The sequence below is a fragment of the Castor canadensis genome, chromosome 3 (assembly GCF_047511655.1).
Source record: "Castor canadensis chromosome 3, mCasCan1.hap1v2, whole genome shotgun sequence".
NCBI classification, from domain to species: domain Eukaryota; kingdom Metazoa; phylum Chordata; class Mammalia; order Rodentia; family Castoridae; genus Castor; species Castor canadensis.
In genome coordinates this window covers 95,609,549-95,637,279 of record NC_133388.1, presented here as the reverse complement: position 1 = coordinate 95,637,279, position 27,731 = coordinate 95,609,549, and the positions used below count along the sequence as shown (strand labels likewise).

The 27,731-nt window shown below is 40.4% G+C and overlaps 1 protein-coding gene across 1 annotated transcript in view; it reads right to left on the bottom strand.

Annotated features, from left to right (window-relative positions):
- The window catches only part of LOC109690106 (uncharacterized protein FLJ43738-like), a 50,937-nt gene continuing 23,206 nt past the window's right edge, over positions 1–27,731 (bottom strand). Inside the window, 7 exon segments of the mRNA XM_074068482.1 lie at positions 1–222; positions 304–510; positions 1,025–1,124; positions 1,126–1,187; positions 10,128–10,425; positions 11,994–12,188; positions 16,468–17,370. Of these exon segments, the coding sequence (XP_073924583.1) occupies positions 46–222; positions 304–510; positions 1,025–1,124; positions 1,126–1,187; positions 10,128–10,425; positions 11,994–12,188; positions 16,468–17,370 (1,942 nt within the window). The 3' untranslated portion in view covers positions 1–45.

Genomic DNA, 27,731 nt, shown 5'->3' with positions numbered 1-27,731 from the left:
GCAAAGATGCAGAGCTCTGCCTGCCAATACATCAGGAGACTTAGCTCAGAAAGCTGTTGTCTTACCTGTCACAGCCTTTGGAGCTGCAGGAGGGACCAGCTCAAAGAAAGGTGGTAGCTTCTTGTACAAATCAAAATCCAGGTGACGCCAGTCCCAGCTCCACCTCTCTCGATCCAACACAGGTTTCAGCACATTGGCAAACAGTGCATTTTCCTTCCACTCCTAAATTAGAGGAGCAAGTAAGTTAGGAGGAAAAAGGTTTGTAAGGACCCTCCACTTGAGGCCCTCCTCCTCCCCATGGACTTCATTCAGCCCTCCAATGGCTGGCAGTCTGAGATCCTGATGTTGGTTTTCAATGTTGCTGTGAAGACCCCATACTTAGAACCCATTGGCTGTGATCCAGGCCTGACAGGACTTCTTCTGGGCTTTCTTCTCCTCTTCCTTTGAATCCTGGGGCTCCACCATGGCTGAGAGATAATTCTGTGCATATGTGAATCTCTTTCCTGGCTCCTAGAAATGAGGGCAAATAGATCTAGAGAACATTTGGGAATAGTCTTCGATAGGGTTGAGTGGGCATCAGGATACCAAGAACGTGTCAGAAACAGCTGGAGGCATAATGATAGCTCCTGACATTGTAAGTAGCACATTCAGATTAACTGAACTATATGGCAACCCTGTGAAGGTCACATTATTACCCCCTCTGACAAGTTTTCTACATGTAATGGGTGCTGAAAACACCAAGGTTTTGTGTTCTGGGTGACAGCTGCCTTCCATAAGCAGCAACAACAGAGTTGTTTTCAGTCATGTGTATCTGAGCATATGTTAAAGGTCTTTAGCTCACCCCTGAGCATATACGGAGGATTCACATTTAGTGTAGAACAGGACTTCTTTCTTAGCACCTGATCCCTGTCTACTGTCCCTAGTTGATAGGCTTTCATCTGCTCCACAGATGTCCCCTGCTGACCTGTGGTCAGAGAGGAAAGATTAGCCAACTGTCATTATCCTGTTTGGACCTGTCACTCACCTTGGCCATCTCTTGATACATCTCCTTCTTGGCAAGCTCTGTGGAATTCAGGGCCTGAATACTATGGTTGTAGACAGCCTTGTTGAGAGGGGGTAAAACTAATCACATTCACCATGGACTTACGAGGCTTCTTGTCGACCTGATAGGCTTCTGTGATATTTTTCTGAAGAAAGAAACATCAGTCATTGCCCACATCAGCCCCTCACCAGAAGCTGCTAAGCTTAAGTGTGCCATGAGACAGACTCTGGCACCAAGCTGTGGTACAGGTATTGACTAAAGATTCTTCAATACTGGTGCTGTGTTTCCATCATGGAACCTTGACCAGTAGCCATTTAGTCCAAAATGTCACTATGCAAAATGGAATTCAGAGGACCAGAAATTGCCCAAGGTCACTGTAACTGGAACACATCACATAGCCACTGTTTTTCCATCCAGTTTGTAATAATGAGACAGGTTCCAATAGTCGGAAGTAAGAGAGGCTTTCGTGGTGTGGAGGGGAACACTGTAACTTAAAGCAGCAAGGATTGCCATCCCTGGCCATGGCTAGGTCTGGGTACTGAGTATGTAGGGAGTCTGGTCCTCTTTCTCTCCAACAGAGAAAAGTAGGAAACAAGGATTATTCCCTCATCAGAGAAAATGCTGAAGAAATAAGATGGCCTATGGACTTCCTTTGTGAATAAAAATAAAAATGAGCTGGGTATGGTGGCTCACACATGTAATCCTAGTACTTGAGAGGCTGAGGCAGGATGATTGAGTTTGAAGCCAGCCTGGACTACATAGTAAAACCCTGCTTCAAAAAACCAAGGGCTGCAGTTGTAGCTCAGTGGTAGAGCACTTACCTAGCAGTCACAAGGCTCTGGATTTGATCCCAATACTGTATACACAAGGTGGGGGAAGGTCCCAAAACAGAAGAGCTGACAATCCAAACTGTCACCATGTAGTATAGTCATTTGCCTACAAACCTTAGGCAAAATAACCATCTTTCGCTTTAAAAGAAGCAAGTGGGGTTTTTGTTATTTGGGGGTGAGGGTTTTATGGGATTTGGGGGGGGCTGTTAGCTGAAGATGGTAACCTTAATATAAACCCCATTGACATGGCTTTGGAATCTTTGAGGAGTACTGCACAGTAATCAGAAGAATTTCACTAATCTGAATTATTTGGCCTTGTCATGACAAGAAGTACAAGTGCTCTGCTCCTTCCAAACCCTAGAGATGGTGGATTATAACCCAGGGAGACATCCATCCATGCTATTTCTTACAGTTTAAAGTAAAAGATCTGACTAGAGTTATTTGGTGGAAGAAAAGCAAAAAGTGGTTAACACATGTTCTGGGTACCTGAGATTCTCTGCCTAGAGGCTGAAACCTGCAGGGGAATTTAGACTCATTGCCACAGTACCTAGATGCCTGGGAAGTACATAGGTATAAAAGAAAGGACACAAAATGAACAAGTGAAGCCAAGTTATTGAAAGAGATGAGCTAAGAATTTAACAATTTAAGAATTACAGGCATCATTCTTAAAAGATGCCTGTAAAAGGCCTGGGGGTGGATCAATTAGTAGAGTGCCTGCAAGCATGAAATCCCAAGTTCAAACTCCAGTACTGCCAAAAAATAAATGCATGTAACAATATTCACAATATGAAACAAGTAAAACAAATACTGCATATAAAACATCTGAAATTAGCAAATGGGGTGTACTGCAGAAGTGATACAGCTGCAGAATGGACTAATGGGAAATCAGTTTGTGATGTGTTCCCAAAAAGCAGCTGTGGATAGAAGACAAAACTTTTTTTCCCTTTATTATTCATATGTGCATACAAGCTTGGGTCATTTCTCCCCCCTGCCCCCACCCCCTCCCTTACCACCCACTCTGCCCCTCCCTCTCCCCCCCACCCCCTCAATACCCAGCAGAAACTATTTTGCCCTTATTTCTAATTTTGTTGTAGAGAGAGTATACGCAATAATATGAAGCAACAAGGGTTTTTGCTGGTTGAGATAAGGATAGCTATACAGGGCATTGACTCACATTGATTTCCTGTGTGTGTGTGTTACCTTCTAGGTTAATTCTTTTTGATCTCACCTTTTCTCTAGTTCCTGGTCCCCTTTTTCTATTGGCCTCAGTTGCTTTTAAGGTATCTGCTTTAGTTTCTCTGCATTAAGGCAACAAATGCTAGCTAATTTTTTAGGTGTCTTACCTATCCTCACCCCTCCCTTGAGCACTTTTATCATGTGCTCATAGTCCAATCCCCTTGTTGTGTTTGCCCTTGATCTAATGTCCACATATGAGGGAAAACATACAATTTTTGGTCTTTTGGGCCAGGCTAAACTCACTCAGAATGATGTTCTCCAATTCCATCCATTTACCAGTGAATGATAACATTTCGTTCTTCTTCATGGCTGCATAAAATTCCATTGTGTATAGATACCACATTTTCTTAATCCATTCGTCAGTGCTGGGACATCTTGGCTGTTTCCATAACTTGGCTATTGTGAATAGTGCCGCAATAAACATGGGTGTGCAGGTACCTCTGGAGTAACCTGTGTCACAGTCTTTTGGGTATATCCCCAAGAGTGGTATTGCTGGATCAAATGGTAGATCAATGTCTAGATTTTTAAGTGGCCTCCAAATTTTTTCCAGAATGGTTGTACTAGTTTACATTCCCACCAACAGTGTAAGAGGGTTCCTTTTTCCCCGCATCCTTGCCAACATCTGGTGGTGGTGGTGTTGCTAATGATGGCTATTCTAACAGGGGTGAGGTGGAATCTTAGCGTGGTTTTAATTTGCATTTCCTTTATTGCTAGAGATGGTGAGCATTTTTTCATGTGTTTTTTGGCCATTTGAATTTCTTCTTTTGAGAAAGTTCTGTTTAGTTCACTTGCCCATTTCTTTATTGGTTCATTAGTTTTGGGAGAATTTAGTTTTTTAAGTTCCCTATCTATTCTGGTTATCAGTCCTTTGCCTGATGTATAGTTGGCAAATATTTTCTCCAACTCTGTGGGTGTTCTCTTCAGTTTAGAGACCATTTCTTTTGATGAACAGAAGCTTTTTAGCTTTATGAGGTCCCATTTATCTATGCTATCTCTTAGTTGCTGTGCTGCTGGGGTTTTGTTGAGAAAGTTCTTACCTATACCTACTAACTCCAGAGTATTTCCTACTCTTTCCTGTATCAACTTTAGAGTTTGTGGTCTGATATTAAGATCCTTGATCCAGTTTCAGTTAATATTGGTATAGGGTGATATACATGGATCTAGTTTCAGTTTTTTGTAGAAGACAAAACTTAATCTGGATACAGAAGATGGAAACACAGACTAAATCATGGAAATCCCAAGCGTGAGTACACTATTACTAGTGATAGTTAAGAAAACAAACAAATTTTCCAAACTTGCACAAAGAATCAGACTAATATCACATTCAGCATCAGCACTACTATAAACAAAATAAAAACTTCAACCTAGAATTTCAGGTCTAGGTAAACTGTTCATTTAGTTGTGGGAACATACACTCAGGCTTACAAGACTTGGAGGTTTTACACAAAGACCTTCTTGGGAGAAAATTCAAAATGAGGAAAATCCAGAAGGATTCAAGTTAGCAAGCAATGGTGTCCAATATCCTAGGACAGTTTTCCTATATGAAAAGGTAAAGTTTCATAACAGCCTAAAACTGGAATTCTAGAGAGTATAAAAGAGTGGTGGTGTGTGAAGTACGAGAGATGTACTATTTGCCCTGTAAAGGGAGCTAATATAAATTGTGAGCAACAATTTGATGGGAATATATATAAATGAATCTAGTCTTCAGGATAATCATCTTAGAACACAAAATAGAATGTATAACTTCTAAATGAACAGAAGAAAACATCTCTTCACAAAACACTGGAAAGAAATGTTTAAAAGAAAATTAGGTGGCAAAACAATGTCTAATCTAACAACATTTACCATAAATGTGTTTTAAGCTTGCCAGTTAACTAATCTCAGATTGGTTTTTTAAACCTTACAATATACTGTCTTCAAAACTGCTTTAGACAATGTACCTTTAAAATTAAGAGATATATAATACACACTAGGCAAAAAGACACCAGAAAGCAAAGACAAAAATCTAGAGTGGCAAATATTCTGACAAAATGATTCAAAATAAGCCTATCGAAAGGAGGGAAAGGCTATTATACAGTGAGAGCAAAAATATACAACTTGTGAACATATGTGCACCTGCCATAGTCTTAAAATACACTAAACCACAGCAACATCTCTGTGAGGAGATGCATACACTTGACATCACTGGAGAGCAATCAAAGCACCTGGGGTCAGCAAGGCCAAGAATCTGGAGACACAGAAGTACATGAAGTCTGTTTTTGTTGTTGTTTTTTGTGGTACTGGGGTTTGAACTCACGAATGCTAGGCAGGCACTCTATGGCTTGAGCCACCCCCATCCCCTAGAGAGAAAGTTTTTCTCTCAAGGCATTTGCTAATTCCTAAGTTACCCCTGAATGAGGCAGATAAAAACCCAAACAAAATAAAGCAGCTAAGTGAACCAAAAGCTAAGCAGATATTTTTTAAAGTGTCACAGTCTAAAAACAGATAATTTAAAGTGTGCCAAGGAGAAGGATCCTAAGGGCCAGAGGCTTTTGGTTCAGAACTAGAAAGTCTATGCATTAGGAGTAAGGGCAGTCTAGAAAAATGCCTCAACCTGAGTAACGGTATTTGTTCTCTGCTTGGCTGCTAAAAGCTCTCCAGCATTAGGCAGGCACAGTGGCTCAAGCCTGTAATCACAGCTGTGGGGGTGAAGGAAATCAGGAGGATCACAGTTTAAGACTAGCTGAGGCCAAAAGTTCACAAGACCCCATCTCAATCCATGGCAGGGTGCAGTGGTACGTGCTTGTCCTCAGCTATGCAGGGAAGCACAAATAGGATTGTGGTCCAGGCATAAAGTGAGACTTTATCAAAAATAACCAATGGAAAAAAAAACCCTGGGACTGTAGCTCAAGTAGTAGAGCAACTGCTTAGCAAGCATAAGGCCCTGAGTTCAAATACCAGTACTGGAAGAAAAAAAAAGTCCTCTGGCATTAGACATCAAGGACCTCTACAACTCTGACAACACTACTTATACAGTTAATCAAGAAAATAAGTGAAGCCAGGTGTGCACACCTGTAACCCAAGCACTCAGAAGGCTGAGGCAGGAAGATCACAGCCTGGGCTGGGTAGTGAGACACTGCCAAGAAAGAAGAAGAGAGAGAAAAGAAATTGAATGGAAATCAGAATTGAAAAAGTTACAACTCACTGGATGGTTTTAGTAGCAGACTACATATAGCACATTATTCAGTCAGAAGATAAATTGGTTGAAGATACTCAGATTGAAGAAAAAGAAGAAGAAAGGCTGGAAAATAAGTGTGAGATGTGCAAAAATACCTGTCACTGAATCCCATAACAGGGAGAATATGAATAGAAGTAATATCAGAAGATAAACACTGTTCTAGAATATTTTCAACTTAAAGGATATCAAACCAAAGGTTCAACAACTTCTATAAACCCATACATAGCAGGATAAATCCAAAGAAAAACACCCCTATATTGGTGTTTTTCTGAAACCAAGTAAATGAGAAAAAATTAAAGCAACCAGAGGGAAGCATGTTATCTTCAAAAGAACAGCTGGAACAATGGAAGCCAAAAGACATGGGATGAAAAGAAAACTGGAATTCTAAGTAATAAAAAAATCTAGCCAGAGAAAAATGTAAATTGATATTCATGAATATTAAGTACTTCTCATCAAAATGCAGCTCTAAAACAAAAGTCAAGCCACAGCCTGGGAAAAGATATTTGTAATACATTGGACAACTCTGTCTAATTCTGACTAATACTAAGAAAACACTACTAATCAGTGAGAAAAACAAAGTTTCTCTTACATAGAGGGAAAATATAAATTTGAACAAACACTTCACAAAACGATTCCAAATGGCTGATAACAAGTAAAAAGGTGCTCAAATCATTACTCATCAGGGAAAGACACAAACAAGAATGTAATACCAGACATTTCACCAGCATGGCTGATATTATAGACTAAAAAGTCCAAGTGTTTACAAGTTGCAAGGAAAATGGGACTCCCATGTATTTACTTATAGGAGTGCAGAATAGTATAACCACTTCAGAAAGACAGCTAAAGTTAAAAGCTTAAACATATGCCTAACCTATGACCCAATAATTTTACTCCTAGGTACATGCCAAAGAGGAATGTACATGTGTGTGTGTAAAGAGGATCTGTACAAAAATGTTCATAGTGGTTTTATCCACAATAGTGCCACCCCAAAAAAAGCCACTTGGGTCAGTCTAAATATAAATCAGTAGAAAATGGATAAATTAACTGTGGTATACAATTGAAAACTCAGGAATAAATATATATATACAATATCATGGAAAAACTTAAAATGTATGTGGAGCAAATGCCAGACAGCTATAAGAATACATGTGTATGGTAAAGAATTAAGAATAGTGGCTAACTGGTAAGGCACATAATGTTTTGGGGTAATGGAATATTTTATAACTGATTTGAATAATGTTTTCACATATACATAGATATGAACAAGGCTATACATTTGAGATTTGTGTACTTTACTATGTTTAATGTATACATATAAAAAGTATAATCTAAGAAAAAAAGGGTTACCAGAGCTATAAGGTAATCAAATCAAGATGAAATAGTCTGAAGTTATAAAACTAAAGAAGCACAAACTCATAATCATATTTAGAGATTTTAACAGACTTGCCTTAGTAACTAATAGAAGAAAAAGATTTTCTTCTAAGATCACTAAGGCTATAAATGACTTGGAAAAATAGTCAAGTCAACATAACTGGCATAAATACAACATATCAGCAACTATAGGATACACATTTTTTTGAGTACACTGGAACATTTACCAAAGTTTCCAGGCTGGGTCATGAAGTAAATCTCAGCAAAAGGCAGGATATCAGTGAAATTAGGATAAAATTGAATAACCAAAGTATTTGGAAATTAAACAATACATTCATCATATAATCTGTATATCAAAGAAGAAATTTAAAATATAACTTAACAGGTAGCATGAAATATATATAAAGCTTGTGGGATGCACTTGATATTCATAGGGAGTCTATAGCTAGATTGTATATATTAAGATGAATTCCCAAAAAAATCAATTATCTAAACTTCCATCTGAAGTTAGAAAAAGAACTTCAAATTAAATCCAAAATAAGAGCAGAAATCAAGGAGATAGAAAGTACACGATATGGAAATTAAAAAAGCAATCTGTTAGTTCTTTGAAGGGAATAGTAATAAAGTCAGATGCAATCTCAATGAGGACCCCAACCACTCATACACATGCATAAATTACAACCTGACCTGCAGTATAATCATTGGGGGGAAGGGACAGGCTATTTAAGATTGCTGGAGATAGGCATGGGTGGCTCATGCCTATAATCCTAGCTACTCAAGAAGCAGAGAGCAGAAGGATTACAGTAAGATTTCTGGCACCACTGATCATCTATATGGAAGAAAGGAAATTAAATTCCCACCCTCATACAAAAATAAATCTCAGCTGAATTCAGAGTTGAAATATGATGAACAAATATTTAAAACTGTTAGAAGAAAACAGAATGGTTTTATGATCTTAGGGTAAAAAATATTTCTGAAAAGCAGGAAAAATGTGATGAGAAAATACAAAAAAAATTACCAAGTTTTAAAATAACTTATACTGAAAGACACCATTGAGAGTGAGAAAACAAGTCAGAAACAAGAAGATACTTGCCACATATACAAATGCTATTCAGTTGGCATCAAGAATGTTTTAACATTTAGGTGATGTTTTAACATTACCTGAAAGTCAGGAAAAGCAATCAAAATCCTCAGGAAGTGTATGAAAAGATATTTACCTTTATTGGTAAACAATACACATTAAAACCTCTGTGAGATACTGTTAGTAATAAGTTTAAGTCTACCTATAATGCATTAGCATGGGAAGTAGGATGGCAGGATCTCTAATGCATAGTGGAGTAGTTTATGTTGGTTTATAATCATTTTGGAAAATAAGGGATTATCTAGACAAATGAAAGTGCCACTCAGCAATTCTAATCCTAAGTGTACATCCTAGGAAAAATAAAACGTATTTTTTCAAACCCAAGTGCCACCAAAAAAACATTTTTAGCAGAAGACTGTTAGCATATAGTTATATATTTAAGTAGCAAGAGACAAGAATATAAATGTAACCCAGTAAGTAAATTATGATATATTCCTACAGCTACACATCTACATGATTGGATCTCATTAATACTGAGCAAAAATTCAAACTGGAAAGTACATGTGGTATCATTACATTTCAAATATAGGCAAATCTAGTGAGATGTTTATGAATATACACATATGCAATAAAACTATGGAGAAGTCAAGCGTGGTGGTACACACAGTAATCCCAGCACTCAGGAAGCTGAGGCAGGAGAATCTGGAGTTTAAGGCCAACCTTGCCTACAGAGTGAAACTCTGTCTCAAATTAAAAAAAAAAAAAGAAAAAAAAAACTGGACAGGTGGAGAGTAAAGATGTCAGGGGAGGCTTTGTGCAGACAGATCATGGGCAGACAACTTCACGTCACACCTTAGTTGTTTCTGTTTTCAAATCTTTTTGGCTGCCATGGGTGAGTGAGGGTCTCCTGGGCCATCCAGACCACATACCACCAATCATCTATGCCTCACATCTTCTCTGTCTCCTATTTTCTCTCAGATTTTTCCATACAGATCAGTTATTTTCTAAAAGACAATTTATGACATCCATGCCTTTAGGTAGCTTAAGCAAGAAGTTACACACACACATCTTAAAGTTTTCTAAGTTGAACTCTGAACCCATGGTGAATGCTACATGCCTTAAAAGCTTTCCTTCTTACCTTCAGGAACTGCAGCCAAGGTGAGCCAGGACTGGGAGTGAATACTCTGGTGTGGCTTAGCCCCACATCCTGCTCAGCTGGCCCACCCATCCCACTGTCCCAGGCCAGAAGAGCAAACACAGGCCAGAGGCACCTACCTGCATCTGTCAACAGTGGTGGACAAATGAGGCAGGGGTTGGAACCCTGATGTGGATGGAGGGGAAAACACCCACCTGGATCAGACTGGCTTTCTGGACTTTGTTTTTCAGCAGCATGGCATTACGCCACTGCAGGTACTTCTCCTGGTGAGTACGGATCTCCAAAGTGAGGATGGAAGCCCGGCTTTGGAAGTCTTCAACATAGAGAGAGGGCGGAGGTGATATGACTAGCAGTTTTGCATCTGTGAGATCCACTTGTGAAATGGGCATCCCAAACTCTTGACTCAGGTCTTTGATCATAGCAGAGGAAGGCAGCAGTCCTCTTACAATCACCTCCTTGAGCCTGGTGCTGTTGTAGCAGATGTCATAGACTCTGGAACAAAGACCGGCCACCCACTCAGTCCCACTTGCAAGGTAGGTATAACCACCCCCATTTTACAGTAGGAATGAAAACTCAGAGAGATGGACTAGCTGGCCTCAGGTCACAGGATTCCATTTTACGAGCTGGCCTTCTTCCCGCTTTATTGGAACTCCCAGAAATGAAGGGCTCTACTCTGAGTGCTTCCTTCATCAATCCACTCCCCACCGTGGAGAAACCCTGACATGCTGGACATCAGTAGGGTAGATCTCAGGATCCTCCCGTACCGGAGTGGGCCACATTCACATAGCCTTACTTCTGAGTGAAGCTCAAGGCCTGCATGATCATCTTGCCTCCCCATCAGGACCCCAGTCTCCAGACCTAGTCTGCAGTGGGCCTTTGGTCCACAATGCTGCTGACCAAAAGACATGTCCTGAAACTGCTGTGTGCTGCTCACTGTTTCCCAAGGCTGGCAAGGTGGGTGCCAAGGGTGGTGGACTTTGCCTCTCATTTGGCCTTTCTGAACTGCTTCCTTAACTAGCAGAGAGGAATAAAGCTATTGTGGATGTAGCTACCAAATGCAGAATGCACTTAATAAACAACAGCTTTCTTTCCTTTCCCTGATAGAACCCTAGCTGTTTTCCATCATGAACCGGGCAGGACAGCATCCAGCCTCTCCAGCTGATGACAGTCAAGTCTCAGGATGTCCAGTGTCCCAGCACCTCCACATGCCCCTCCCTGACTGAGAGCTTCATTACTCCTCTACACCTGGACCAGAGATAGTGGTGAGGGTAAGGAATAAATGAAAAGCCTTCTCAGTAATGGAGCTCTTTCTCCATTACTCTCCATCCTGAAGTTCTGTTTTCTCAACTCCTTTATTCTCTTTCTCCTTTATTAATACATTCAACAAGCTATAGCTGAGGCCAGCAACCCAGATCTGCAGCTGGCTCTATAAAGAGGAAGATGGAAGTTGCACCCTGCGGGAACTGGCAAGAAGCTCTCAGATGAACAAGCTGCTGGTTCCCCAGTGTCAGCCTTTCCTGCCCTCCCTAGGCTACTCCTACCCCCCCCAGGGACTGTACACAGACTTGCTACCCTTGCACCCCTTCCTTGTGTCCTCTGCACCTGAACTGTGGCTTCTGGAAAGGGGACTGGTTCCTCCAAGAGCCACCATGGTCAGAAGCTGTTCCATAAAGAGGTGGTGAGACCCCAGGTCACCTGGGACAAAGGCACCACTTACAGGAAGAGCCAGACCTTTGTGCATTCACTTACTGAGGAGCGGAGAGGATGGGTGGCACTAAGCTTAGGGATGAGGCAGAGGCAAAGTATCAGCTCTGGAAGGGAAGCCGTGTCTGCGGATGATGCAGAAACTCATGGTTTCCCCAGGAAAATGGATTTTAGCCAGCCCTTCTTCCTCAGGTGCTTTAGGCTGTTCTGAGGGGTAGCAAACATAGCAACATCACAGGCCACAAAACTGGTGGGTCCTTCTTCTGCCAGAACATCCTGGCATTGTCTCAGAAGAGCCTACACTGCTATCTAAGGAAGTAGAGGCCCGCCTGCTATCCCTCTTACCCCACGCCCACCTCGCCAGCGCGTGGAAGGCCCTGCGCGGCACGACGCCATGCACATAGAGCCCCGCGTGCCGCGTGAGCAGCAACAGGGGCCTGAACAGGTGCACTCGGTACAGGATGGTCTCCAGGTCGGTGTAGAGCCGGTGGCGGAACAGCAGCTGCGAGTCGTACAGCACCTTGCATGCTCCGTGCTCGGAGGGGAGTATCCTGCAAGAGAAGGTGGTAGGCAAGGTACTGGAAACATTTGGTGGCTTTGTTCTGGCAGAGATTTGGTTTTATTTTGACTTGTCTAAAACAAAAGAAAGGAACAAATTGTTGGCAAATGCATTTAGTAAATTCACAACCTGAGGCCCTGACAGGGAATTGACAGTAATAACACTGAAGTCAGCTGGTCCCTCTGCCTCCTCCCTGCTGCTTGCCACCCCTGTAAGCCCAGCACCTCCTGCCACCAGCCCCTGCCCCGGCACTACTCATACTTTGCCTTCTAGCAATAGCCACCCACCTGCTCTGTCACTGCCTGTGTGCCATTCCTCACTTGGACATCTGTGCCCACCCGCCTATCCCTTTCCAGAAAGCTGTGTGCAGTCACTAGCAGTTCCTCTTTTGTGAAGTGATTTGCCTGTTCTTCCAGGGGATGTTTTTATTGTTGTCTTATTGATTCAAAGAACTTTTTTTTTTGAAGACAGAGTCTTGTGATGTATCCCAGTCTGACCTGGACCTAGGATCCTCCTGCCTCAGCCTCCTCAGTGCTGGGGTTACAGGTGTGTGCCACCCTATCTGGCATGGTACTAACTCTGTTCAACACATTGCAAATTTTTTTTTCTGTTTGTGGCTTATGTTTTTGCAACGTATATGAGTTCTTGTTGAACAGAAGGTATTGATTTTAAATAGCCAAATTACCAGTCTTATCCCTTATTCTTTGTACTCCTTCTTCTTCAAGAAGTCTTTATTCTGCTGTCATAAATATATTCTCCTATATTTTCATCTAAAAGTTTTAGTTTTGCTTTTCAAAAATAGGTTTTTCTGGTGAAATTTGAGTAAGTTTAGATCATTGTAGTCTAGTTAGTTGCACTGTGTCAATCAATGAAGCACTGTAGTTATAGAAGATGTCACCATTGGGGGAGCTGGGTAATGGGGACATGAAATCTATTATTTTTGCAACATGTGAGTGTAGAACTACCAAAGTTCAACGTTTAAAAGCAGAGTTTTGGTCTACCTGGAATTGATATTCATGAATTCTGTGAGCCAGCTTATTAGAAAGCTCTCAGCAAATCAGAAACAGTGTGAAGTCTCTGAAACTGATAAAGCACCATCTACAAAACCTTTCCACTGAGGTCACATGTGGTAGGGAATAATCAAAACAAGTCAAGAACATCAGCTCTCACCACTTATAGAAAATAGTATTGCAAGTCTTAGCCAGCACAACAAGGAAGTAAAAGCCTACAGACTAGAGAGGGAGAAATTTAATCATCCCTAGTTGTACATGACATCATGGTCTGTGAAGAAAATCCCAAGGAATACACACTCACAAAAACAGAAGAAGACAAAGAAGAAGAAAGAGGAGAAGGAGGAAGAGGAGGAGGAATTTCCAAAAAATGTTGCCAGAGCATTTGGATGTCTATATGCCAAAAAAAAGGACCAAACTCAAACTTTTTATACCAATTAATTGAAGCTAGATCATACATTTAAATGTCAACCATAAAACTAGCACTTTTAGAAGAGCACATAGGAGGGATACTCAGACTTCTTAAACTTGACATCAAACTGACCCATAAGATAAGAAAACCATGAAATCAGACTACATGTAAAACTTTTCCTTTGAAAAATAACTCTTTAGGATGCTGGCCAGAGTCAGATTGGAGATGCCCAGGAAGAGGTTTTACCTCCATTTTGAGCCTCTAAGTAATATTTTTACACCATGCCACAGATAGATATTATAGATTTTTACTATTGTTCAATTTTAAAATGTCTCTTTCCATTGTGATTTCTTTTGGGCCCACACATTATTTGGAAATATGTTTATTAATTTCCAAGCATATGAATTTTTTAGTTGTTTGTGGTAGTGCTGGATGTCAAACCAAGGACCTCATACTTCCTATATATAACTCCAGCCCACATGTATGTGTATATATATATATATATATATCATATTATTCTTGCCACTGAAAAGCTTCTGGATAGCATTCATAGCATTCATATATTATATGCTCAGAGTTAGTCAAACTGCAAACTAAAAGCACAGCCCCCCCCCCAAGACTACCCTTTCTTCTAACATTAACTTCAAGTTCAGGAGGTTCCTAAGAGCACCCTCAAGTTTAATTCACTAAAAGGAATCAGAGTTCATTAAAGCTGTTATCCTCACAGTTAAGGTTTATTACAGGGAAAGGTTATAGATTAAAATCAGCCAAGGCTAAGTCAGGGATGGCTCCAAATACCAGATGCCTCTGCTGCCCTTTCCTCATGGAGTCAGGAGATGCTGCCATGTTGGCATTGATGGGGGACAACATTCAAGAACACTGCCACACAGGGATGCTCACCCAAGTCTTAAGGCTGTAGTTCTTACTGTGCTCCACTCCATGGACATGGCTGGTTGGGTGACTGACTGTCCAAGTTGCTGAACCAGTGTCTAGATCAACTGATACTGCATGACCCAAAGCCCCCACCTTAATCATACTGCTGGGATTTCTGCCACAGCCAGCCTTCAGGTGTGACATAGATCACATAAGCATAAGCCAGACCTGTTCTGGACAAGGCCAAACTCCTTACTGCACACCATAAAATTCAATCTTTTAAAGTGCACAATGGAGTGTTTCTTAGTATATTCACCATGTTGTGCAACTATAAGCACTATCTAGACCACGTTCATCACTCCAAGAAGAAATTGTACCCATGACCCATCATTTTCCCTCCCTTGAGTCCTTGGCAACTACTGATCTACTTCTGTCTCTATGGATTTGCCTAGTCTCGACATTTCTTATAAATGGAATCATACTGTAACAGTGCAGGCAGAAGCCATATTTATACTATGAATGTTAAACTATAGAAAAGTGTCCAGAGCAACAAACTCACTAAGTTTATTATTTTGGAGGAGGAAAACTGGGGTGTGAGGTGATGAACTGGGGACCTTAGTTGCATTTCCCTCCCAGTCTTTCCCCTACCATTTTAGTGACCCATTCTTTCCTCGTGTTGATATGAACTGGTTTTTCTAAAAAGAAAATGCAGACACACAGAAGGCCTGAGATCCAGACAATTTCAGGAAGAGGGGAAGGAGAAGGTGCTCTGAAGAGAAAGACTCCTCCCGCACATGGTTTCCTGCCAATTGTCTCATTGTAACCTCTTGTGTCCCTTTGCACTCTGCATTTCCTGAGCTCTTAAAGATGGAGGTTTGAGAGGAAGAGGTCTCCTCCATCGACCTCAGGGCCAGCCTAGAATAAACCTGTTTCCTTCCACCAGCTTCTATCTCCTGGGTTTTTGGTAGAGTGGGGAGCAATATGGATCTCAGATTCTAGTAACAGTTTAACAGATGGCTTCTTTTAGTTAGCATAATGTGTTCAAGGTTTGTACATGCTGAAGTAAGTGTATCAGTACTTCAGTTCTTTTTTCACTGAATAATACTCTGTTGTATGGATATACCACATGCTGCAATCAGATGGGGACTGTGTCAGTTCTACTTTTTTGATGATTATGTATAATGCTACTGTGGACATTTATGTACACATGTTTATATGGATGTGTGTTTTTGGTCATTCCGTACATTGCCTTGACATGGGCTAGCTTGTCTCTGGGTCTCTTGGCTTATCAGTACATCAGGACAGACCCCCACAATGTTGCAGCCCCTCTCGAGGTAGACACACTAAGCTTCTGGACTCCTTGCTGTCAGCATATGGAGTTTGGGGCATGTGAACTCTGAGGACAGATGGAGGCCCTCCCACTAAAGAATAAGACCCTATTTACTCAAACAAGGATACTTGAAAATTATGAAAGGAAGACAATTGTCATGTCAACAAAACTAAGGGATAGAACTATGAAATGCCAGCTGCTCCAGCCCAGAATCAGACCCTCTATTGTGTCCCCCGAGTGGGCATCTCAGTGTCCCAGAGGCCTACAGAGAAGAGCAAATTCCTGCAGCTATATCCCCACCAGGTTCAGTCAGATTGGTCTTCCTTGGGTTGAACTAAAACCTAATACAGAACATTCTGCTCCTGGGCAGCCAGCATAGCCTTCACTCCAAAGTCTTAGGGGAGGATTCATTTTTTGGACCACCAGGTCTTCTGTGTGCCCCTAAATACTTCACCTCCACCAAAGGCAAAAATTGTGCCTGTTCTCAAGTCCCATTACTGACCTTTGATGAGTAGCTGACAATAAACCCTGAGGGGAACTGAATCAGTATCTCCCTCTCAAAGACCAGGACACTGACCCTCCTTACCTTGGCTTTGAAAGACTATTCCACTCCCTCCATATCCAGAATGTCATGTCATCTACTCACCTGCTCTGGTGACTTTCCCACAGCTGCCTTGAGCCTTGGTCTGCCAAGCCTTCCAGAATGAAGAGGTGGATCTTCCCATCCACCAGGTGGAAGCCAGTGAGCAAGTCCAGGTCCTCCTGTTCCTGAATCTTCACCCTCATCTTGAAGGCTGACAGGATTTGTTGGATGTTCTTGGTGGGGTAGGAATCCAGTTCCAAGTCCTTTGCATTGATTCTAGTGATGTCCTGCAGCAGGCTACATAGGAGGAACAGCTTCTTGGAATCAAACACAAAAATTATGCGGCCAAACTGGGTACCCACGAGGTCTATATCAGGGGATTTGGCCCCAGCACCGAGGGGCACCGCAATGTCCACTCTCAGCTTGAGCTGAGAGTTAGCCTCCAGATAGTTGCCCATGGGCATTGGGCTGAGCTGTAGGACATCTGTAGGGTCCTGAAATCCCACAGCCTTCTTGTTCCTGGTGTCCTGGCTGTGGCGTGCAGAGTTGGGCTCACAGCTGTGGATGGGGACAGCCAGATTCAAGTACTTGTGGCCAAGGAGGAGGTCAGCAAAACTGACCCGGGCAACCCCATAGGGGTCCCAAGTCTTGTTCTGGGACTCAAAGGGGTTCTCCTCTGTTTCTTTGAGAGAGATGAGGGCCTGGAGGTTAAAGTATGGATCCAGGGGGTCCTCCCCAAATGGGGTGGGCTTACGGAAATACTCTTCTGATTTGCGGTCCCGGTCATGGACTTCCACCACCATGGGGGGTCCCTCTAGGTATTCCCTCAGGTCACTGAGGTGCATGGCTCCAAGGAAGATGACATTGATGTCCTGGAAGTATACATGTGTCCCATGGGGCTCCCCCTTGGTCTTGTGAACTGGAGTCTTATCAAACTGGTACCTGCAGTATACAGGTGCACGTAGCCTCAAGGAGAGAGCAGATGACAGCAAGTCACACTCAGGAGGGAGACGCCCAGCACAGGGTGCTCACATTCAGCATGCTCGCTACCTGTATCCCCAGAGCCTAAGTGTCCTCCACAAGAAAGAGCACACTGCGAGGTCATCGCAGGCCTGTGTGCATCATGTACATGAATGCAGCTGACAGAAGACAAGGTTTGATGATGGCTAATCATTATTTTCTTCCTCCCAGACTGCAAGTGCCAAGAACATAGGTTGTGTGTCTTGTTCAGACTTGTGTTTCTAGTTCCAATGCCAAGCCGGTACAGAAAAGTAGATAAGCAGGTTTTTAGCAAAGGTAATCCCAGTGGGATGTGGCTTAGCAAGAAAGTGCTTGCCTAGCATGCCTGAGGCCCTGGGTTCTATCCCCAGCACCACCAATGGAAGGCAGTACTCCTGGCTACCTGGAAGAGATTAAAAAATATCTCTGGAGAAATTCACTTTTAGCCAAGGCCTCAAAGAATTCCTATCATGAAAGTACTATTGAACATGAAATCACAGTTAAAAAAAATCACAAAACTCCTAAGGAAAATGAGCCACCAGAAAAAATCAGATACACAGAGGCAGAAGAGATTGGAATGATCCAACATAAAAAATAAGTTTAAGAAAATAAAAGATCATCAAGGAAGAACACTATTGTATTTCCACTTACTAGCAAAGACTAGTTTTAAATACAATTTTAAAAACTTCTACTTAGACTAGCATAAAAACACAATAGAAATTAAAGGAAAGCTGACAACTATAAAACATTCCAGAAATAAATTAAAGAAGATTTTCATGGTCAGGAAAATACACCTAAACATAAAAGCTAAAATATAGATCTTCTGGAAGGAAACAAAGCCAAATGTCCTCCTGAATTTGGGGTAGAAAAAAATTTAACAAGACACAAAATCATCAAGGATGGTAGAAAAAGTTGATAAATTAGACTTCATCAAAGACACTATTAAAAAAATTAAAGGCAAGCCTCAGATTGGCAGAAAGTATTTATAATACGTATATGTGCTATGGCCTGAATGTTTTCTGTTTTGTTCTTAGGATAAAACCCAGGGCCTTGCACATACTAGGCAAGTGCCCTATCCCTGAGCTCTACTCCAGTCCACATGGTCAGAATGCTTGTGTCCCCACCAGAGCCACGTGTTAAGCCAAATCCCAATGTGACAGTCATAGAAGGTGGAACCTTCGGGAGGCATTTAAGCTATGAGGAGTCACAGTCAAGATTGGGGTTAGTCCCCTTATAAAAGGCCCGAGAGCCAGCTCAGCTTCATGCCATGTGAGAACATAGGGAGAAGGCATTATCCAGGAGGACACTGGGTCTGCTGGCACTTGACCTTGGACTTCCCAACTCCAGAACTACAAGAAGTAAATTTCTGTAATTTATGAGGCACCCAACTTATGGCATTTTTGTTATAGCAGCCCTGACTAAGACAGTATCTGCAAAGGACTTATATCCAGAATATTAAAAGTATATTTATAAATCGATAATAAAAACAATTAAAAATAGCATAATAGAAGCCTGCCAGTCTGGTTCAATGAAGTAAACACAGCCCACCCTGCTTCTCCGGTGACTACAGCCTAGAACTCATGGAGCGGCCTCCTGAAGACTCTGAGCAAAAAAGCCAGCGAGAAGCTTGGAGAAGCATCAAACCTGAAGTACAACAAACACAGAGTTTCTTAGGCTTGTTTTCTCCTTTTTGTCTCAGACTGGATTCAAAGGAAGCCTAAATCCCAAAAATGGTACTGGGCATGGACAGACAGAGTTCCAAGGAGTAGAAGATGTCTCTTGGGGGGGGGACAGAGAGAGTAGGGGATGTCCCCTGTTGCCCTGTTGTCCTCCTCTGGCCTGCCCTAGAAAAGTTCAAGTTTTGAAGCTACCATCTAGTGACAACATCATCAACTGGGGAGGCACCTAAAACTCTTAAGAGGGGAATTCTGACAGACTATGGAGAACCCACTGCTCCTTCTCTGTCTTCCAGCCCTGTGTCCTCAGAGGCCATCAGGGCACATGGTCAGAGTGGACCTCACACTGCAGCTTTCTAGCCAGAGGACCAGGAAGGGGACTGAGCTGGAGAACATGCTGGAAAAGGAAATCCATAAAGCTATGATAATTGCATGGACTTGTCCCTGAGCCATGGGTTTGTTCTTATGGCAGCCTGCCAGAGTAAATGCAGAGCAGAGCACCACCCAGGTCCCAGGCTGGCCCAGAACAGCACACACACAGCAGATCCGAATTCCATTGTGAAATCTTTAGAACTGGACAGTCCACAGAAGGGGAATGAGAATTCTCTGCTTGACCCTAACCAGGAATGCTATCAAGTAAAACAGTAAAAATTATCAGAATCTCTAAGGGCTAGACAAGACCCAGAGTCTCATAACACAATATTTAAAATGCCTGAGATACAATCCAAAATTACTTGACAGACAAAGAACCAGGAAGTCTGACTGATCATCAGGAGAGAGAATCAAGAGATGCTGAGTCTAACATGACCCAGATGTTGGAATTATCAGACTTCAAACTTCTGTTACAGCCATGCTCCAGGAAGCAACAGCAAATACTGACAGAAATATCCAGAAAGAAAGCCTGTCTCAGAAAATAGAAAGTACAATGAAGAAACAAACAGAAACTTTAGAACTGAAAAATATAATAGCTAAATTAAAAATTCACTGAATGGTCCTAAGAACAAAATGGAGATGACAGAGGAAAGAGTAAGTGAACCTGAAGACAGAATAGAAAATACATAGTCTGAGAACAGAAAGAAAAAGTAAACAGAGTTCTAGGAACCTGTGAGACAGTATCAAAGAATATCATATATGTATCATAAGAGTCCCAGAAAGAGAAGAAGAAAAATGTGGTATTGAAAAAATATTTGAAGAAATAATGACTGAAAATCTAATTTTGGCAAAAGACATAAATTACAGATTCCAATTAAGAATAAACTCAAAGAAATACATGCCCAGACACTATATGCTTTTCCAATCATGTGACACTCAGGAAAAGGAAAACTATGGATACAAGAACAGGATCAGAGGGTTCCAGGAGCTAGGGGAGAGGGAGTGTCCAGTAGGCAGAACATAAGGGATTTTTAGGGTATGAAAACTACTCCCTATGTTACAGGTGATCATTCTACATTGGTCAAACTCATAGAATGCAGAGCACTGAAGGAAGCCTCATGTAAACTATGGACTTTAACAACAATGTATCAGTATTGGTTCATTAATTCTAACTTGTATCATACTACTGCAAGTTGCTAATAATAAGGAAACAGTGCCATGGTGAGATGCCAGTGTGGGTAGATAGAATTCTCTGTACCATGTGAATCCATTTTTTATAAATCTTAAGTTGCATAAATATTAGTCTATCTTTTCAAAAGATAATAGACTTCTAGCAATAGCAGGACAGTTAAGACTTGTGAAAAGTAATCAGGAAAAAAAAATAAAGATCGCCACCATCTTTTCCAAAAGTCATTGAAAGACATAAATGACATAGAAAAATTAAATTCCTGAACCAAGACCTAAGAAGAAAGAAATCCAGAGATGTGAGTCTAGCATTTAATACTGTGTCTTGCAGTTTCAGAATAGACTTCTGAGAGGGTGAACATGGTTTCTGGTTCCAAAGATAAAAACATAGGGATAGAGACTGCCAAAGGTGAGTATCAGAGCTACTAGAGATAGAGCAGAAGTAAAGCAGCCTTCTAACAGAGTATAACCCTCCTTATCAGGCAGTGGATGGCCTAGAAAATGCAAATTACTGAAGTTATATTAAGGAGGTCCTGAATTATTAACACCTCGATACCTGTCAGAAGAAAAATCCTCTTTGAAGACAGATAACAAATCCTGGGCCTCAAATTACTTCTACAAGGTATGTTTTTGTCTAATACAATGTCAAGTTCACAAAGAGAAATAGATATACTGAACAAGATACCATGAATGGGAACCCGCAGAAACAACAAAACATATAAACAGATATTGGAATTATCAGACACAGACTTAAATTAACTGTGCTCACTATGGTGGGTAGAATAATTACCTCCAAAGATGCCTACATCCTAATCCCCAGAACCCACGAGTATGTTTTGGGACATAACAACAGGGAGCTGCCATAGGTTGAATTGGATTCCCTCAAAGAATATGTTGAAATCCCAACCCTGATTCCTCAGAGTGTGACCTTAGCTTGACACAGAGTTCTTACAGACATAATCAAATCATGGTAGGCCCTCATCCCATATGATGTGATGAATTACATTAATTTATCTTAAATACTGAGCTGGCCTTGCATACCTGGAATAAATTCCACGTGGTCATGATTTATAATTCATTTTTAAACACTGCTAGCTGCACCATTTTGCACTCCCAAGAGCAATGAGCAGGAGTCCCTGCTGCTCCACATCTTTGCTGGTATTTACAGTTGTTAGCATTTTGGATTTTGGCATTTTAATAGGTGTCCAGCAGTATCTATACCACTACAGATTGTAAATAATAAATAAATGCCTCTTTTTAAGTTGCAATTCACTAGTGTAGGTTTGTGAACTAACTTTGTAATTTCCTAATGACATGATCTGAGCATCTTTAATGTGCTTTCTTATCATTGATACATCTTTTCCTTTTTTATTAGCAAATATTAATTGCTTAAAGGAGGTTCATTGTGTTATGTCCATACATACATATGATGTGCTTTGATCAAATTAACCCTTTCTATTACCTTTTTATTCTTATTCCCCTCCAGACTCCTTTATATTTTTTACACTTTTTAACAGGGTTCATTAGTATATTTTCATACATGCATGTAAAGTACTTCAGTCATATCCAACATGCCGCTGTTGGAATCTTGATGGAGATTGCATTGAACCTGTAGACTGCATTAGTAGTACAGCCATTTTCACAATATTGCTTCTGCCAAATGAGCATGAGGGGGTCTTTCCATCTTCTAGTGTCATCTTTCATTTCTTTCTTCAATGTTTTATACTTTTCATTGTAGACACCTTTACCTCCTCAGTTAAGTTTATTAGTAGGTATTTTTGAGGCTATTGTGAATGGGATTGTTTTCTTGATTTCTTTGTCAGCCTGTTTGTGAGTGGCATATAGAAAAGCTGCTGATTTTTTGTATGTTGATTTTTGCATCCTGCTACCTTGGCAAAAATGCTTATCAGATCTAAATGCTTTTTGATGGGGTCTTTAGGGTATTTCAAGTATAGGATCATATCATCTGCTAATAGAGATTTGAACTTTTCCTATTTGTATCCTCTTTTTCTTGCCTTATTGCTGTAAGAACCCAAGCATTATACTGAATAAGAAGGAGAGAGTAGACACCCTTGTCTCATTCCTGATTTTAGAGGAAATGCTTTGTTTTTTCCCATTTACTACAATGTTGGCTACAGGTTTGTCATAGATAGCCTTTATTTCGTTGAGGTAATCCCTTATAGTTTCTGCATGGCTTTTATCATGACAGGACATTGAATTTTGTTAAATGTTTTTTGTAGAAATTTATCCGTTTCTTTATTAGAATATGAGCTCTCAAAGAACTCCCTAATTATCCTGACTATTATGGGTATTGGTGAATCCTCTTTTTCACATTTAATGTTATTAATTTTGGTCTTTTCCCTCTTTCTTTTGGTTAATTTCACTAAGTTTGTCAATCTTGTTTATCTTTTCAAAGAACCAACTCTGTTTCTTCTATTCTTTGTACTGTTCTTTTAGTCTACATTTAATCAATTCTGCCCCAATCTTTATTATTTCTTTCCATCTATTGAATTGGGGTTTGGTTTTTCTAAGAGCTTCAGGTACATCATTATTCTGAGATCTGAATTTTTAGTGTAGGTACTCAGCTATAAACTTTCCTTTTAACACTGGCTTTGCTGTGACCCAAAGGTTCTGCCAAGTTGTGTTTTCATTTTCATTTCATTCTAGGGATTTTTTATTTCCCCTTTTATTTATTTTGAATGATATCATTCAAAAGTATATTTTTCAGCCTCCATGTGTTTGGACATTTTCTGTAGTTCCTCTTGCATTTGTCAGACTTGCTTTATACCCTAAAATATGATCTATTCTAGAGAAAGTTTCATGGGCTATGAAGTGTGCATTCTGTGGCCATTGAGTGAAATATCCTGTAGATGTCTGTTAACTCTGTTTGATCTATAGTGCTATTTAATTATGAAGTTTCTTTGTTGATTTTTTTGGTTCAGATGGCCTATCTACTGGTGAAGCAGGGTGTTAACATCACTCACTATTATTGTTGGGGATTTATCTGTGCTTTATGTCCAGTAGTGTTTGTTTTAAGAAACTGGGTACACCAAAATTCTGTGCATATTTGTTTATAGTTGTTATTGATGGATTGCTCCCTTTATATATATGAAATGACCTTTGTCTTTTCTGAGTGAGTATAACTACTTCTGCTTGCTTTCAGACTCTCTTTCACATTATTCCTGTATTTGTCAGTGAGGTATGTTTCTTGTAGACAACAAATGGCTGGGCCTTGTTTTTTGATCTAATCTACCAATATTTGTCTTTTGATTGGACTATTGAAACCATTAACAGAGTTATTATTGAAAGTTTTATAGTAATTCCTGCCATTTTGTTGTTTTTATAGTTTTGGTTCTTTCCTAATTATCATTCTCTTTCCTACTCATATAGTGAGATTTGGTTTTTTCCTATATTTTCATGGTTGTGTTTATCTTCCTCTTCTATGTATAGGATTCCTTTAAGTATCTTCTGCAGTGCTGGCTTAGTGGCCAATAATTCCTTAAATTTTGTTTATCGTGGAAGGTTTTCATTTCCCCTTCAATTACGAAGGATAGCTTTGCTGGATGCAGTAATCTATGTTTGCAATTACTTTCTTTTGAGGCTTAGAAGACATCATTCCATGCCCTCCTTGCATTTAGAATTTCTGTTGAGAAATCTGTTATTTATTCTAATGGATTTGCCCTTATATGTGACTTGACACTTCTCTCTTGCAGCTTCCAATATTCTTTTCTTATTCTGTATACTTACTGTTTTAACTATAATATCCATGGAGAGGTTCTTTTCTGCTCTTATCTGTTTGGTATCCTAAAAGCCTTCTGTATCTGGATAACTATCTCCTCAAGATTTTGGAAATGTTCTACTATTATTTTATTGAATATACTTTAAAAAGATTGAAAAGATTAGCTTGCACCTCTTCTCCTTCTCTGCCCATGATTTATAGGTTTGGTTTTTAGGAGCGTCCCAGAGGTTTTGCATATTCCTTTTGTACTTTCTTTTCTTCTTATCTAAATGTTCTAATTCATCTATCTTATCTTCAAGCCCTGATATTCTGTCTTATATTGATCCAGTCTGTTGATGATGGTTTCAGCTGAGTTTTATTTGACTCACTGAGCTTTTCATTTCCAGAATTTCAACTTTATTTTTCAGGGTTTCTATGTCTTTATTAAATTCCTCTTCTATATCCTGCATTGTTTTTCTTATTTCATTCAGCTGTTTATCTGTATTCTCTTGGAATTCATTCAGGCACTTGTGTCCTGTTTAATTTCAGAGATCATTTTATAATCATTGTTTTGAATTGTCAGGGCTCACATCCACTTCTCCAAAAATAGTGTCCATAATTAAGTTGTTGATGTTTTCAGTAGTCATATTACCTTACTCCTTTCATATTTCTTATGTTTTTTTCATTGGGATTTGTACATTTGAGGCCAAGTTGTTGATTGGAAGTTTTAATCATCTCTAGTCTTTCAGTTGAAGTATTCTCAATGTTCAGGAAGGACTGTGTAGTGGCTAGTTTGAGGTGCAGTTTCTCACACTGCACTGGGGGTATAGCTCAATAGTCATTCATCTATATGTTCAGAGTACCAGACCTGATGCCCAGCACCTCTCTAAGGAAAACTAGCTGGAGTCCCTTGTAGTTCCTAGTGTAAAGGTTGTTGCTGTATATGGGGTGAGTGTGAGGTAAGTCCATTTTTGGACTTTCACTTTAGAAGCTTCCCTTGTTTGTGTACTGCAAGCCACTTTGAAGCCTATTGGCTGGGTAGATTCTACTTACCTCACAAGCTCCCTCCTCCCCCAGTTTGTGACTTCAGGAGCAGCAAGCATCCAAGCCTGTAGTATCTCTAGAATGCCTCAGAGAGCAAGGGAAGCAAACAGAATACTGAGTTCTGGGCTGGAGTGGGGGTAGACTGCAGGACTCAGGTCAGACTCACTGCTTTTAGACCCTGTCCAGTAGATCACCTACCTATAAGAGAGAGAAGGCTGGAAGAAATTGTGATATGAGTATCCTGGTCTCAGAGCTCTTGGTCCCATCTAGCAGCAAACACATATAGCCTGGAGGCAGGTTCTGAAGGTCAACATTTCACCACAGATGGGCTCAATGTTCTGTTTCTACAGTGATACTCAGAGAAGCTCAGTCTCAAACAATAGACCCTCTCTCAAGATAGTGCCTTACTATAACTCAGAGACAATAGGAGCAACATTCTCTGAAGCTAGCCTGCCATGCAGGAGCAGTCATACCAAATCCCACACTGGGTTTAAGGTTTAAGGAGGTGTGGGCTTATCCTGCAGTTAGAATTGCCAATCTCTTGCCAGGGACATCTCAGCTTACCCTCACCCAGGGGTGCCAGGATTGGAGTTGTGGACTGTTTTCTCTTTTCTCTGTTGCTTTTCAGCTGTCATGTTACCTCTTTCTTGATTCCCAGTGTTCCTCCTCTTTATCTTCAGAACATAGTCTCTCCTTTGTTACCCTGGCTTTTCTCATTCACAGAGTCAAATGCTTGTAATCTTACATGTTGGCTCACCCATCCACATCTTTGGTGAAGAAGTCTTGCACATGTTTTAATAAAGCTGTTCTCTTTCTTATTTTTTTACTTTTAAGAGTTTTTTGTATATCCAAAATATTTTAAAACTTCTTCAACCATGTGTTATTTTAAAGTATGTTGTTTAGTCTCCAAGTATTTGGAGACTTTGTGGTTATCATTCTGTTAACAATTTCTAGTTTAATTCCTTAGTGGTCTGAGAACTCAGTTTGTATGATTTATATTCTTTTACACTTTACACAGTGTTTTTGTTTTAGTTTGTTTTTTTGAGACAAGATCTATGTAGCTGAGGCTGGCCTCAAACATGCTATGTGTCCCAGGCTAGACTTGAACTTGAGATCTTCCTGCCTCAGTCTCCTGAGTGCTAGGATTATAAGTATGTACCGCTACACCTGGCTTCAAGGTGTGTTTTATAACCCAGAATGTAGTCTTGGTGAATGTTCCATGTGAGTTTGAGAATAATGTGTGTTCTGCTGTTAGCTGCAGTATTCTACTCATGTTGATCAAATCTAGCTACTCAGTATTATTGAGCTCAATGGCACCTTTGGTAACTTTCTGCCTGGTAGATCTGTCAATTACTAATAGAAAGGTGTTGAAGACTTCAACTACAATGAGACTCATCTACTTCTTCTTGCACTTATCTATTAGTTAGGAATATACACATTAAGGATTGTTAAGACTTCTTGGAGAGTATTATGTAGGTAATGTCCTTTTTTATTCCTGATAATGTCTGTTGTTCTGAAATCAGCTGCTTCTGGAGTAAATAGAGATACTCAGGCATTCTTTTTTTTTTATTAATTATAGCATGGTATACCTCTTTGCATCCTTTTTGTGTTTATATTTTTTTGTGTATTATATTCTGGGCTGAGGGTGTAGCTCACTGGTAGAGTTCCTATCATACTTGAGGCCCTGAATTCAATCCCCAGCACTGCAAAAATAAGTAAATAAATTGAGTTTCTTGTAGGCAACATAGTTGGGTCTTGGAGTTTTGGGTTGTTTATTTGTTTGTTTTTATCTGCTCTCACAGTCTTTTTTTTCCCCCATTGGTATACTTAGACCACTGCTGCTTTAGACTATCATTGCTATAGTTAAATTAGTGTCTACCACATTTGTCACTATTTTCTATTCATGTTCCTCCTTCTTTATTTTTTTAATTCCACTCTTACTCTGTCTCCTGTGGTTTTAATTGAGCATTTTATATGATTACATGCTGTTTCCTTAGCAATTTATTATACTTAAACTGGAGGTTAAACTCAGGGCCTCATCCTTCCTAGGCTCTACCTCTTGAGCCACATTTCCAGCCCTTTTGTGCTGGTTATTTTTGAGATGGGGGGGTCTTGCTTTATGCTCAGGCCAGCCAGGACTGCAATCCTCCTAATTGTACTTCTCTGAATAGCTGGGGATAAGGGGTGTCTGCCACTACACCCAGCCATTAGTTGTGATCGAGTCTTGTGAACTTTTTGCCCAGGCTGGTCTCAAATTGCTATTCTCCTGATCTCTACCTCCCAAGTTGCTGGGATTACAGTCTTGGGCCACTGTGTGCCAGTCAGTACTTTAA